Source organism: Vanacampus margaritifer, chromosome 1, assembly GCF_051991255.1.
Source record: "Vanacampus margaritifer isolate UIUO_Vmar chromosome 1, RoL_Vmar_1.0, whole genome shotgun sequence".
Classification (NCBI taxonomy): Eukaryota; Metazoa; Chordata; class Actinopteri; order Syngnathiformes; family Syngnathidae; genus Vanacampus; species Vanacampus margaritifer.
In genome coordinates, this window is record NC_135432.1 from 30,671,432 (window position 1) to 30,686,319 (window position 14,888).

A 14,888-nucleotide genomic window follows, 5' to 3' on the forward strand; every position below is an offset into this window, starting at 1 on the left:
GTTAAGAGAGTAAGTTACATTACATGTTTACGCTGTCCGTAACGCCCTTTAGATGCTTTCAAATCTACAGGGCCAAACGGAACAACTCACAAAAATGTTTCCCCCAGAATTTGGAATTGGCATATTTGACTCTTCCTCACCTCCCACTTATAAGCAAATAAAAACAGTGAAGATATTAACAAATACACAGTTGTCATCACATCATCTGTGTTCCTTAAAAGTACTGTAAATGCCTTTCAAAAAAATGAAGGAACACAGCAAAGTTATTCCAGAAATACATTTTATGGCATAAATAAATGCATGTTCACATTCATTTTTGTTTTTTCAACTGCAGATTCTCACCACAACCGGAATACACTACACAAAAATATTGTAATTGTGTACTCATTAGCATTCATGTTAAAAATTTGAATATTTCTTCTGCGTCAGAAGGATAACACATTGGCTTGTCTAAGATCAGTAGTATTTAATATTTGGGAGGACACACAACATTTCAAAGAGGAGGTTGGCACCTGTCAGGGCAGTGTTTCCTGTGAAAGAAAAAACATGATTGTGACGTTGTCGGGCATTTTGAAAGAAAAGAAAAATAAGTCAAGTACCCGTTGTGTCGTAGGGTGGAGACACCTCAACCAGATCGCATCCCACAAGGCTCAGTCCACGGCAGCCTCGGATAATCTCAACTCCCTTAATGTTCAAGACATGACAAATAGATTTGTGTTGCACTGCTATTTTAAGACCAGTTAATGACGAAAACCGCGTGTACCTGAATTGGAGTGAGCCCAGCAATCTCGGGTGTCCCTGTTCCAGGGGCAAAGCCTGGGTCAAGAGCATCAATGTCGAAACTCAGGTATACGGGGCCACTTCCCATTTGACCCCTGACCTCATCCATTAGAGGTGCCAGAGATTTGAACCAGCATTCTTCTACTTGAACCACCCGAAATCCCTGGAAAAAAAAAAACACCATTTCATTATTTTCTCAAAATAAAGCTTTCAGTTTATTATTTCACATTGGTACAACAAGAACCCTAATCAGTGGGCATTAACCCCTCTTTGGATCGTAATCTCCAATTAGTTGATTTTGTTCTTTATCTAGGCAAGGCCATGTTTAGAACCTGAGCAAAGATGCCTGAGGTGGCAAATGTTAAAGATTTACCACACTTGAATCCAACAGCATGGATAGCATTCCTTTTATCATTTTATTTACTTGTAACTTTATGAGACTGCTTACTTAGCCTGCAAGCTCCCTGCACTTATTGTTAGAATTTGAAAACAAATGTCTATTTTCTAAGATTGAAAATAATAATAAAAAACCTATAACATGTTGCAAATCTGAAAAGCCGGTTAGTAGACAAGTCCTTAAATGCATTTGAATAGAGTTAAGTGTTGGAGATACTAAAATTGAAACTATTGGCGTCAAAATTTGGACTAAATACTTTCAGTTTCACCACAAACAAATATTGGCTCCATGTACCGCTTCTCGGCCTTCTTGACTACTAATAATCAGTACTGGCCTGGAAAGAATCATATCGGTCTATATCGTTTTGAGAACGTCACACTTTGAGGAAGAAACATGAGACTGTTCAACAATTGTTCTATTTATTTTTACGCCTGCTGGGTTTGAAAGTAAACTTTAACTTCAGTGGAAAAAAATAATTTTAGAAGAAACGCCACAAAATTCTCCTTCATGTAGAGTCCACTGCCACCATCTAGCAATTTATTTCTTTTCGCAAAGTCAAAGACAAAAAATCTGGCGAATGAGAGCTCATATCTTAAAAAATCTGTAAAAAGGGAACCTCAAGGCACCATTGTGGTATCATTGTTGCTAATTACAGGATAAACAACGTCCATCAGCGAACCTGCGCCCGGCTCCACTCGTATGAATCAGGAGAGTAGCCGGAACCTCTCAAGCCGATCTGCACCACTCGCTCGCAGTCCAGCAGGCCTTCCTCTACGCATCGACGGAACGGGGTCCCATGGCCAATCTTTTCCCCCAAGACCACATCACTGGTGTCAGAGTGAGCGTCCACATGGATGAGCCCAACGGGTCCATATCTGGTGTTTGCACAAGGTAAAATCATGACTCTATATGGAAAAACTTCTCAAGTCAAACAATTTATTTGAGGATCCTTTTTTTATGTTGTCATCACAAAACTTTATTAATATTAACATTACTATAAAAACAATTGTAATTTTTATCCTCAAGTGCAAAAACAAGCCACACATTTAATAGTGAATAGGAAACGACTGTTAACTCATTCACTGCCATTGACGGCTATAAACGTCAAAAATTTTATTGAACTATTTCTATTAGCTTAACTTTTTTTTTCACTTTTGTTAACAAGAGTATGAAAACCTAGAAAAAATGTATTGTACATTTAGAACAGATATAAAATTTGCGATTAATCGTGAGTTAACTAGTGAAGTCATGCGATTAATTACAATTTAAAAAAAATTAATCGCCTGACAAGACGATTATTAAAAATTAGGGACGTCAGGTGATTACATTTTTAATCGTAATTAATCGCATGACTTCAATAGTTAACTCACGATTAAGCACAAATGTTATATCTGTTCTAAATGTACAATAAAAATTTCTAGGTTTTCATATGATTTTTGATGTTTATAACCGTCAATGGCAGTGAATTATTTCTGAAGTAATTATTTCTGATGGCAGAGTTTTAAAGCTTTGAATGGAATCTCCTTATACTGATACGATATTTTTCAGACTACAAATTAATCCAGAATATTAAACCACATTTTTGGGAGGAATTTATTTTACAAGAATAGTAGATCTCAGACTCGTTCCCTAGTCCTAGACACCTTCGGAAATACGCTCAGTGTGCAATGCTTGGTACATTTACCGCCACCTTCGGGCCACCAGTGGTGATGCACCAAAGCTATTCACCAACCGGCAAAAAAAAGATGAAGACGAAGTAAGTCTTATGAAAAGCGATGCTTTTGGAAGTAAGAGGATTCCATCTGACGCCAGCGATATACAAGTCCACTTGAGTAAAAAATGCTGAACCAGCCAAACTATGAAAAAAAAGTGATTTAGCTATATTCTGAATATGGTATTTCCCCCCACCTCACACTCTCCTTTAAAGACCCCTTGTTGAGGATTTAGGAATATGTGTCTGTATGACAGATGTTTTGCACTTGTGCGACTTTCAAGTTTCAAATTGTATGACCTTAAGGGTGTTCAACTTAAGAGGTTTCACTGTACTACACAAGATTATTTGCTTTGTGGAAATTAACAGAGGATAATGAAAACATATTGTGAATGAAAAAAATAATTGCAGCTTCCTTGCTACAGTATACTTACTTCTCACAAACAGCTTGCAGAATAGGATAAGTAATTGTGTGATCTCCACCTGGACATGAAAAAAAAACAAAAATGCTGTTTGGTCAACTGGTACACTGTGTTCTAAACAGCAGAAACCCTAGGCTTTTTAAAGTTCCAAGGTCAAATGAGTATGTCATTCATTTCAGTGCACTATTTGTCAAAATTTCCAATCCATCTTCCACAAAGAACAAGGAACTATGAGAACAGATATATCAGTATTGGCAGATCACTTATGGGGTTGGTTTCTCCAAGGGTCTGTGCTAGGCCCCAAACTATTGTTCATCTCAAAATTACTTAAAAGCTTCTTATTGTGATTTGTCAGTGCTCAATGAGTTACTTACAATACTCATCTTGTTTTTGTTAAACCTTTAGGGAGTATTAGTACGGGAACAATCACCTAAAATTTACCTTACTATCTTGACACAGCTTATACAGTGTGTGTGTGTGTGTGTGTGTGTGTGTGTGTCTTCGAAAACCTCTTTCCTCTAAATGTTTTTAAAGTTTGCTGTCTAATGTTTTAACATTGTCAATGTGCTTTTAGTACATTTTGTAAGCTACTTTTGCTATCTCTGCTAGCTAGAATGTTTACTGCTGTGCTTGTTTATGCTTATATGTGTTGTCTTTCCTTGTGTAAGGCATATTGAGTTGCCCTGTGAATGAAATGTGCTATACATATATGCCTAACACCACCTAAGGTCTATGTGACCTATGTGGTTGTTTTAAATGAGCAAGGTGTAATTCTATTTGTTCTACGCCTATTTTGAAAGTAAACTTCAACTGCAGTGGAAATAAAGAGGTTGAAGCATCTTTTCAGAAGAAATAGATGGGATTCGGATTCTGACATTACAACAGCCGACACTTTTATATGAGTCCGGCTCTTCCCAGCCTCTGCCTCCTCATTGTGTGATTCTAGTAGCCGTGCAATTAATCGAAATCCAATTACAATTTCAATTATTACCCTCCACAATTACAAACTTGGCATAATCGTGAACAAAAATAAAATAGTTTTAATACTAATTGAGAGTTGATTACATGTATATATTTATACCTTCTTTTTGTTAAATAACTAATTAAACCAATCTTGTTTGGTCCAAAAGAAACTTGCATAATTATAGTGTTTCAAATAATTAAAAATAAATCTTAATATTTTTTACGTTTAAACATTTTCTTGTTTCGTACCAAAAAAACAAATGATCGTCTTAATCGTGATTTCAATCATTTCAATTTTTTTCATAATCGAGCAGCCTTAGATTCTAGAACATTTTTAGTCAGATTTTTTGAAGGACAGCTGGTGGGGAAAAAAGGTGTCATTTATCTTATCCCACACTCACCCATTGTCAAAGGGATGCAGCCAGAGGACAGCACCTTTCTATAGGTTTCCCTGACACGTCTGCATGTGTCCTTCAGGTCATACACGTTCACATTGACATCCCCAATGTCAGCCACCACAAGAGACTCAAAAGGAGCAGCTCTGGTACCGCTGTTATAGGCCCTCAACAAGGCCGATTCCACTCGGATTTGCCTTGGACCAAACCTGAGATGGTGAACAGGAATCTCATTAACTTTTAATTGAAAGCTTCAATTTAGGTGAGCTCTGGACAACTGACCATTTTGTACAGGAAAGAAGAATTTCAATAGTGTTGTAAACCCGAGTTACTGTTGAATGTAGTGGTACATTTGCCAGTCTTCCGTGCAGGAAGCATTGGTTTAGGTCCCACTCATTATTATTGTGAATGTGAGTATGAATGTTTCTCTGTCTTGATGTGGCTTATGCACCCTGTGACTGATAGTCGAGGGTGCAGATAAAAAAATATACAGTATATATTATAGCCAAATTCGAGAAATTAATCAATCATAACATTCAACCACTAAAAATAGAGCATATTATATAAATAAATAAATGATAACGTTGCACTTTAACATATAATATACATTGCTGCAGCTCATATGCACAATCCAGTGCCAAGATATGTACAAATAAATGCGTTTGTATAAAACCGTACAGAGGCACTAAAGCAAAAGCATATTCCAGAACGCGGCCCAAATGACCAAATAAGGATTGGGACAGCACCTTGCTCCGGGTCGGTTGGAAGTTCCAGTGTCAATCGGCACCCCAATGAAGGCTGCATCGAGACCGTCCGCCGTGTCCTGGTAAGGCAGCTTCCCCATTGTGGGGATTCCGGTGACCCTCGCAACAAACTCGGCGCTGGGCGGCACGTTGAAATGTTTCCCGGAACATTTCCTGTTGGGGGTTCGGGGTTCGGCGAACCCGGTTCGATTCGAATCTCGACTCTCTGACGTGCTATCAAGTGTCAGACGAAGTGGTGGCGAAAATGAGCGTGCAGCTGTTGAAAACAGACGAGGACGATTAATCAGGGCTGTGAACATGACTCAACGTCTGACTCCTGCTCAAGCTCTCCGTGCTCTGAATAGGAGAACCTTTGACCCCCTACCGCAACTTTATATAAAAGGTGGCTTGACTCTCGACTTCGCACACGTGTTTTATTCGTGTTGATTTCGACATGACTTCAAATTTCGCTCCTACTGGGTGTTTCAAATCGAAACATTATACGGACAACTTATTGTACACAATTGTGTATATTTACCTGTATTTCATTGCTGAATTCTCAGTGAAGTTTAAGGATCAGTTTGATTCGTTTGTATTTTTTAGGCTGATTTTCTCAGTACAGTATTCAAAAGTACGTGAACTCTCGTTCGTTAAAAAGTTTAAAATAATTGATTTTACTGCCGAACCTGGGGCGGAGATTTCATGACGTAATCGCCCTGTTCACTTGGAGACCACCTTCATACGAAGCACTAGTTTTTAATCAACTTCTACAACGAGACAACATGGTAAGCTCTTTTTTTGTGTGTGAAATATGTCTTAGTGTTAATGAAGATGGAGGACATATAATTGGGCCTTTACTTTAATGGTTGACAATTGAAGCAATTTTCTGCATTTTCGTCTCTTGAGGCGGGAAAGTGTTTATTTCATCAGGGCGCCCATCCGAGAAAGAAAAAATCACCACGCTTTCTCTGTGTAGTGTAGTTTTACACGCACATGTCCATTTTGGTGAGTAAAGCCGATTTCGGTTAATGGAGCTCATTGGGAAATGTGGCCATCTGGCAAGCAAGAGCGTACTGCAACATGCCTAGTCTAAAATTGGACAGTGTGGCAGGAAAAGATCCAAATAATTTGTGCAATCACTGCATTAAAGGATGATGCGATTGGGAAAAAAATCGGACACACAATTGAATGGATCATATTGACTGTTTTAAATGGTGAAACTTAAAATCTATTGTCTTTCCCCACTCCACAGCGCGAATGCATTTCCATCCACGTTGGTCAGGCTGGAGTCCAGATTGGCAATTCCTGCTGGGAACTGTACTGCCTGGAACATGGCATCCAGCCGGACGGACAGATGCCCAGTGACAAGACAATTGGTGGTGGGGATGATTCCTTCAACACCTTTTTCAGTGAGACTGGAGCTGGGAAACACGTCCCCAGGGCTGTTTTTGTGGACCTGGAGCCCACAGTCATCGGTAACTCATCCTCATACACAGTCTAGCTCATGGCTGTTACCTGCTATGTACTGTAACGTCTCACTCATTTTTACTATATTCTTAGATGAGGTGCGCACTGGGTCCTACCGCCAATTGTTCCACCCTGAGCAGCTGATCACTGGCAAAGAGGATGCTGCAAATAACTATGCCCGTGGACACTACACCATTGGCAAGGAGATAATTGACCTGGTGTTGGACAGGATCCGCAAATTGGTATAACTTGATTGTTCTGGCTATAACATCAGTCAAAATTAAAGATTACTTTTTCAAGATGAACCACTGCTGTGCCATTTTTTGTTCTTGTTTTTTGAGCAAAAAAGTGACAGCTTACTTATAAACAATAAACAGCAGATCTTGAACACAAACTTTTCTTCAAAAACAATGCCAAGTGCCTGCTAATTGCAATTCCTAGTAAAAAGTTTAAACATAAAACTAAGACCATTACACATTATGTTAACCAACTGAAAATTTGCTAATTTAATACTATCAATGCAACAACTAAAATAGGCTAATTGCAACCCTTTAGACACTGGATATTTGAGCACAATGGTCAGTTTACTGGGTCTCTCTTGTGAAACTCGTTATTTAAGAATGGGTTGTACTGCCCCCTGGTGGCTAAAGCACACACCAGAAGGAGGATAATGTGAATGGGCATTAAAACAGGAAATTGTGATGCAATATTGAATTCTTTGCATTCTGTTTCTATTAGGTACAATAGTGTAGATAATTTTTTTCCAAAACATTTTGCGCGGCCACAAAGAATTAATGGCTCTTCCCTCCATTTGAATTTGCGATAATTTAATTAATAGTAGAAACAAACTGAGCATCAATCAACAGGTTTTTTTTTCTAATTCTTTGGCATTGGAAAAGACTTACACAACTGGTTGCCATTGTAGTTGTAATTTAAAAAATGTCTCCTTTTTGTGTATCCAGGCCGACCAGTGCACCGGTCTCCAGGGCTTCCTGGTCTTCCACAGCTTCGGAGGTGGTACTGGCTCTGGTTTTACATCCCTCCTGATGGAGCGTCTGTCTGTAGACTACGGTAAAAAGTCCAAGTTGGAGTTTTCCATCTATCCGGCTCCCCAGGTTTCTACCGCTGTGGTGGAGCCCTACAACTCAATCCTGACCACCCACACCACGCTTGAGCACTCTGACTGTGCCTTCATGGTTGATAATGAGGCCATTTACGATATTTGCCGAAGGAACCTGGACATCGAGCGCCCATCTTATACCAACCTGAACAGGCTGATCAGTCAGATTGTTTCCTCCATCACCGCTTCCCTTCGTTTCGATGGTGCCCTCAATGTCGATCTGACGGAATTCCAGACCAATTTGGTGCCCTATCCTCGCATCCACTTTCCCCTGGCTACCTACGCCCCGGTCATTTCGGCCGAGAAGGCGTATCACGAGCAGCTGTCGGTGTCTGAAATCACCAACGCCTGCTTCGAGCCGGCCAATCAGATGGTGAAGTGCGACCCACGTCACGGCAAATACATGGCGTGCTGCCTTTTGTACCGTGGTGATGTGGTTCCCAAAGATGTCAATGCTGCCATTGGCACCATCAAAACCAAGCGCTCCATCCAGTTTGTAGATTGGTGCCCCACTGGTTTCAAGGTGGGCATTAACTTCCAGCCACCCACTGTGGTTCCTGGTGGAGACCTGGCCAAGGTGCAGAGGGCTGTGTGCATGCTTAGCAACACCACTGCGGTTGCAGAGGCCTGGGCTCGGCTCGACCACAAGTTTGATCTGATGTACGCCAAACGTGCCTTTGTTCACTGGTACGTGGGCGAGGGCATGGAGGAGGGCGAGTTTTCGGAGGCCAGAGAAGATATGGCTGCTCTGGAGAAGGATTATGAGGAGGTTGGAGTTGACTCTGTTGATGGTGACGGCGAAGAAGGAGAGGAGTAAAAATTCAAAGTCGCTGTTACAGTTGAATGTTTATATGGGTTAATTTAAATGTCTGGAATGTGTTCCAAAAAGTGCAGTCTCACAGCACAAATGCACATGGCTTCGCCTAAAATGCACTTTTGTAGCAGAATGAATGTCTTAGGAAAAATAAATAAACAAAATTGTGCATGATGTCTCATTTTTAAATGTCAAAATTTTTAGCAACATTTTGAACAAGTTTAATATTTTACTTTTGTAGAATGGCATTTACTAGCAATTAAATGACTTTTTGTTTGTGTGTCACTACTCAAACACAGTTGAACAAGAGTATGCAATGTGCATGAAAATAGAACTAAAAGGCAGATTTGGACAAAAAAAAAACCTTGAAGAGGAAGGCACAAAGGAAATTGTGTAATTCTACATTGAACATTAAATAAAATGTATGCATTTCTTTTGAATGTTGCTTCTTTTTTTTTTTAAACATGAAGCATGCTGATTTTTTTGTAGTTATATACATATATTTCAGACTGCTTAAAAAATGGGACACCAAAATTGAATTTTCAAGATGCTGCTTGTGGTCAATGATCAATCCTTTTTGTTGACTGTCTTATCCAACTCAAGCAGCCTGTCTTCTTTTCGTTTGACGTTTCATTTTCAATTATCCAGTTGATCCAAGACACGTAGTTCCTCACTTTAGTGTAAACTCCAGGGAAAAGGGGGTTGGCGCAGCTGATACCCCAGGACACGATGCCCTTCAGGACGCCATTGCAGATGAGAGGACCACCTAAGTCAGCCTGTGGCCAGACCAGACAAAAGATTTTTTGAGATTGAGACAAGTTTTGGGGGATCAGATGGAATCAGGTCAAATCAGTATTTGTATTGCTCTTCCAGTCACAAATGTTCATCCATCAAGCCCTCCATTTTCTATCCTCATTGGGGACACAGGTGAGCTACAGTTTATCTTTGGGTGAGAGGTGTGGAACAACCTGTATGATATGCAAACAACTTGGGCACTGTGCCGCCAAACGTTCTCATCTGATCTTAAAAGATCTGCCCAACATGAAAGAAAGCACCCTTATGCCTTTATCCGACAAACATACTTGCCCCTCTGGTGCCAGCGTATGAAATGTATTTATTTATTTGCTAATTTGTACCCACAGTTTAGTAATCTGTACCCACAGTCTCGCCTGTTTCACACTCTCACACTACTCCAGTTTTCAAATAAATCTAACTTGTATCTAAATATTAGAGTGTTCTTCTTTGTTATTGACATGCTAAACTGTGGGTAAATATTAGTAAACTGTGGGTACAGATTGCTAAACTGTGGGAACAGATTACTAAACTGTGGGAACATATTAGTAAACTGTGGGAACAGATTACTAAACTGGTTACAGATTACTAAACTGTGGGAACAGATTGCTAAACTGTGGGAACATATTAGTAAACTGTGGGAACAGATTACTAAACTGTGGGAACATATTAGTAAACTGTGGGAACGGATTGCTAAACTGTGGGAACAGATTACTAAACTGTGGTTACAGATTACTAAACTGTGGTTACAGATTACTAAACCGTGGGAACAGATTAGTAAACTGTGGGAACAGATTAGTAAACTGTGTGTACAGATGAGCAAAAAATATATATACTGTATTTTTAATACCCTGGCACCAGAGGGACTCCGTACATACACGTTATTTGACAATATAATTTCCTTTACCTGGCAAGAATCTTTGCCCCCCATTTGAGATCCAGCGCACAGCATGTTTGGAGTGATCTTGACCCAGTAGTAGTAGTAGTAGATGCAGGAAGCCAGTGTGTTCACATCCACAGCCCGCAGCACAGGCGAGAGGAACCACTCACTGTGCATATGTCACCCCGGGGCGGCTCGGGGCTGTTTGGGTCTGGCAGCTTGGCCGGTTGAACATTGGCGTTGAGCGTTGCAGGATCGCTTAGCTAGAACGTACACAGAGTTAATTGGACCATTATTGTTTAATATTGTTCACCATTGTACAGCATGTTCAAGCTTCTACCTTGATTAGCATGATTTCATTGTCGAATGTCTTGTAGCTAAATTTGTGGACATAGATCTTGGAGACCTTGAATTTTTGTTCAAATCCTTCTGTTTTGGATAGACTGTCTTCACTTAACACCACCCTCATTATATTGCTCCTTGAGGTCCCACACAACGCGGTTTGCATACAGTTATACAGCAAAAAAAATAAAAATAAATAAATTGTATGGCATTATTGGTGACCGCAATTCAATTTCTGAAAATCTTCTAGTGTTGCGCAGTACTTACGGTTTCCAGCAGTGGGCAGCAGACACCACCCATTGGGGATGCACCAGTGTTCCTCCACAGTAGTGCTTCCATTTCTTCAGCACACTTACAGTAGATATCTGCCTGATACTTGATGGAGTACGGCTGGACCGCATAACCCCCAATAATCCTTTGTGCGAATGTCTCTAAAGGCCATGTGGAAAAGGCTCAATGTCAGACATGTGGTGGGCAGTCCTTGAGATGAGCTCTTAAGTGTGGAAACATTGATTTGTGGACCACTGATGTGGAGAATTTATGCAACTATAATATATCTTCAAAGGTGTGAAATCCAATTTGACTTAAATATTTTAATCATGGAGGTGCAGTAGGGTTTTATGTTTTATGAGAAATGGAAATATTTCCGATATAATCTGCTTTCTGTTTAACTTTACAAGGACAATAATGCTGAATTTTGAAAGTTGCACAATGTAGACCCAATACAAACATTTATTGCTTTTTGTTTGTCATCAGTTAAAGTACACTGTTTTATGTAAACAACTCTTTTAGAAATGAAAATAAATCTGACAGTAGATTTAAGGGCAATAACATGGACAACTGGAAGATAAAGGAAGGTGGGAATTGAATACAATAAATAACTATACTGGAAATGTACTTGAAGCATTTGCTTATTGTTAACATAATCATACAGTAATTCATACATTAAAAAAAACTTGTTACATATGATTTCATATGTTAATAATATTGTGGCAGAAACTCCACCTTAGACCAAAGAAAAGTTACCTGTTACAGAGAATGCCAAAAGTAATAGCGCAGATCTTTCCAACAAAAACATTTTCTTTTTCATCTGCAAAAACAAAAATCAACATTAGGCAGTTAATTCCTCATGCAAATCACCACTGCTCAGCTATGCAAATGTGACAAAGATTTTCATTAGGACATTCAAGACCAATTGCTCATATGGTCACGACTTAAAAGTTGTAATTAAACAATGGAACGTATACATACAATATTTGCTGGTCATATCAATTATTAGTTACTAAAAGCCTGTCACATCATAAAAGTTGAATCAGGTCTTGACAGTGTATTAGAAATGTCACTCACCTGTAGCCCTAACCACAACTGACTACCTTCCAAGTTTCTCTAACAAGCCACGTTGCCTCTTATATTGTAACCAACTCCTTGAAAAAAACCCGATTTGCTTTAACAATGAATCTGACCTACTAGATGTTCACAGCTCTTGTACGTATTGTATAGATGTGCTAGATTTCTCCTAGCATTGTGGGATGTCTAGACCCATCCCAATGGGTCGAAGCTCTTGCTTTACAAACAAAGGTTTAGCACTGTACATAGAAATCATGAAAAAGTAACACCGGAGAGGTGAATGATCCTCGTCTGTAGGTCACATGATTTGGCCAGCAGGTCATCTTTAAACGTTATTCATTGTGCCATTCCTGAGCCTTGCTACACAGAAAATGATTTTTTGTTTTTTAAATCTCTGTTGTTGAACAGTTGGTCCGAATAAACTTTTTAAAAAGGAAATTAGGAATTAGTTGATTTTGATCCTAAATGTGAGAAATCTGCATTAAAAAAGGGTTCCATGCTGATGTGTGGTAATTGGAGAAAGCAGCCTTTCTTCTTCTTTGCAGTTAGTTGTATTGTTGTCTGGAAAAAAAATAAAGAAAAATTGACACACTTCTCTAGTCCATGTTAGAAATTGTATGATCTACTTTATATCTCACGGGCATAATTTTAGTTTCTCTTCCTAGCAACCCTAAACATGCTTATGATGATGATGATGATGATGATTATTATTAATTATTATTATTTTTATTATTATTATTAGTATCTAACATTGTCTTCTAACCACGAGACCCAGTCAAGCAGCCTTGCATTTTTAAGTGAACTGCAATGTTTTATTTCTAAACTGGCTATGTACTGTATAATGCGAGTTGGAGGTGGAACGTTGTCAGTGCGTAAGAGGAGTGCGAAGTGACCATTTGTCTTTAAAGCAGTTAGAGCTTGTACAAGCACTGATGCTGACATCGTCACACATCTAATAAAGACCTGAACGTGTAGATCGACAACATCTGTACAACAATGTCCCGCTTTGGTAAACTCTCCCTGAAAGGAACAGGGTCATAAATCCCAGCTTGACTGTGACATCCCTTATGTGGCAATTTGCTGCTGATGCTGAGACAGCCATAAGTGAGCTCAAGCAACAGGATGCAATGATGAGACCTGACCCCGAATGTTGGCGACCCTCACGAACCCACACTAAGAGAAAGGAGACATTTACAAAGATGAGACATTAGCACCTCACTCAGCAATCTCAGCCAAATGTTGTCAAATGACTAGCAACAACAATGCGGCAATGCAACAATGCAATTACATATCAAACTAGAATTGACTACAATAAATTATGTAATCCCTCCATTCCTATAGCCAATGAGGGCCCCTGGTACGAGTAGGTTACAGAAGAGGTACGGTAAGTCATACTGTAGGAGCTTCAATTATACGCAGGTTAAGGGCATCGAGGTGACCATGGAAACTGAAATAAGAACTCAAAGAAACCTGAGAGTGTACAGTAGGTGAGATGCCTGCGCGTTAACCTTGGACCAGTTGTGCTCATTGATTTAAACGAAGCAAAACAAAAAAATCCTCCATGCAAACTACTCACTCCCACTGTTTCATTATGGACCTAATGTATATTTTGCTTTGTATATTTGTGGACATCCTGACTGCCAACTGTAAGTAAGCATCTTATTCTTTAGTTTTGATTCTGCTGAGTGTTGTACAAATGAAAGGGTTTTAAACGAGTCTGCGTGCTTTGGTGATGATGCTACAATACAAAAAAGGTTGAATTACAATACAGTTATGCAAAGTTATGACTCAGGATTGTAGATATTGATTGCCTATATATTCGACATTATCGATCATTTGCACAGTTGTTACAGTATTTCATTTCCATGTTCAACACTAGCATAAAATACTACAATATAGCAATTATACCTGCAATTAGAAAAAATCTATCCGGCAATATATCGCGATATTACAGCACGCAATTCTCGAATTAATTCAATATGCGGCCGAATCGATTTTTAAACATCAACTTTTTCATGGAAATATTCAACAAAATGTCTTACTTAGGTTTAGGATTTACACATTAAGCATGGAAGAATGTTATATTAATAGAACATTAAGCCTTAATATTTGATTTCAGTGCTGTTCAAACATGAAACAGACTGCAACCTGAATTTTCAGATAAATACATTTTCTTACAAATCTTACAGTGTACATGTACAAGTTTACTGATTAGTATTTTCTAAATTTGAGTTCGCAAATCGCAATAATCAATTTATAGATTCGTATCGGAATTAATCGGCATCGAATCCAATCGTGACCTATGAATCGTGATACGAATCGAATCGCCAGGTACTAGGCAATTCACACCCCTACCTGCAACCATACCTACTAAGCTGTGTTTGAAGCTGAGTAGGTGTTTTAAAGAGGTCAATAAGAGTGACAAATGAAAGTGTAGCACAACATCAATGAATGTAATTGAAGCCATCACGGCTTCTTTGGCCGGACAATTATGCCACAATGTAAAGGAAGACTGGTAATAACCTGCAGATGACGGAGGGTCTATTTATTGAAAAATACTGATTTGGTTTAAAAACAAAGTGGGGGACTATTGATACGCCTCATAAAAATAATAATGCATTTTTCTTTGGGAGCCTTTCAAGTCACCCTTGGTCACCTCACAGTGTTAAAAGAGCTATATAAAAGAATTATTACAAAATGATCAAAAAGGTCATC

General features: G+C 39.1%; 2 protein-coding genes and 1 pseudogene across 6 annotated transcripts; 1 reads left to right on the plus strand and 2 right to left on the minus strand.

The window, feature by feature from the left end:
- Nucleotides 1–446: 446 nt before the first annotated feature.
- agmat (agmatinase (putative)) lies at nt 447–5,731 on the minus strand. The gene is made up of 7 exons (XM_077547615.1): nt 5,415–5,731; nt 4,675–4,877; nt 3,323–3,371; nt 1,857–2,052; nt 764–943; nt 600–684; nt 447–530 (listed from the first exon to the last, which is right to left on the minus strand). The coding sequence occupies exons 1-7, from the start codon at nt 5,729–5,731 to the stop codon at nt 457–459; spliced, it is 1,104 nt and encodes a 367-aa protein (XP_077403741.1). The 3' UTR covers nt 447–456.
- On the plus strand, nt 5,397–9,252 carry LOC144036726 (tubulin alpha chain-like). 4 transcript variants are annotated; one of them, XM_077547576.1, is made up of 5 exons: nt 5,823–6,196; nt 6,318–6,416; nt 6,664–6,886; nt 6,972–7,120; nt 7,841–9,252. In XM_077547576.1, the coding sequence occupies exons 2-5, from the start codon at nt 6,405–6,407 to the stop codon at nt 8,813–8,815; spliced, it is 1,359 nt and encodes a 452-aa protein (XP_077403702.1). In that variant the 5' UTR covers nt 5,823–6,196; nt 6,318–6,404; the 3' UTR covers nt 8,816–9,252. The 4 variants fall into 4 exon arrangements, with proteins under 4 accessions (XP_077403720.1, XP_077403729.1, XP_077403702.1 ...); XM_077547594.1 differs by lacking the exons at nt 5,823–6,196; nt 6,318–6,416 and adding an exon at nt 5,397–5,494; XM_077547603.1 differs by lacking the exons at nt 5,823–6,196; nt 6,318–6,416 and adding an exon at nt 5,665–5,814.
- On the minus strand, nt 9,252–11,958 carry LOC144036755 (trypsin-like; annotated as a pseudogene). Its single transcript, XR_013288723.1, has 5 exons — nt 11,853–11,958; nt 11,094–11,257; nt 10,825–10,963; nt 10,512–10,747; nt 9,252–9,588 (listed from the first exon to the last, which is right to left on the minus strand). The product of XR_013288723.1 is annotated as a trypsin-like (transcript).
- Nucleotides 11,959–14,888: the final 2,930 nt, after the last annotated feature.

Excerpts from the sequence above, each read along its gene's own strand:
- LOC144036726 (XM_077547576.1), top strand. Across the intron at positions 6,887-6,971 it reads CCTGGAGCCCACAGTCATCG|ATGAGGTGCGCACTGGGTCC; the intron begins GTAACTCATCCT and ends CTATATTCTTAG. Across the intron at positions 7,121-7,840 it reads TGGACAGGATCCGCAAATTG|GCCGACCAGTGCACCGGTCT; the intron begins GTATAACTTGAT and ends TTGTGTATCCAG.
- agmat (XM_077547615.1), bottom strand. The coding sequence starts at position 5,731 with ATGTTCACAGCCCTGATTAATCGTCCTCGTCTGTTTTCAACAGCTGCA. Across the intron at positions 685-763 it reads CTGGGCTCACTCCAATTCAG|GGAGTTGAGATTATCCGAGG; the intron begins GTACACGCGGTT and ends TTGAACATTAAG. Across the intron at positions 531-599 it reads TCCACCCTACGACACAACGG|GAAACACTGCCCTGACAGGT; the intron begins GTACTTGACTTA and ends TTTCTTTCACAG.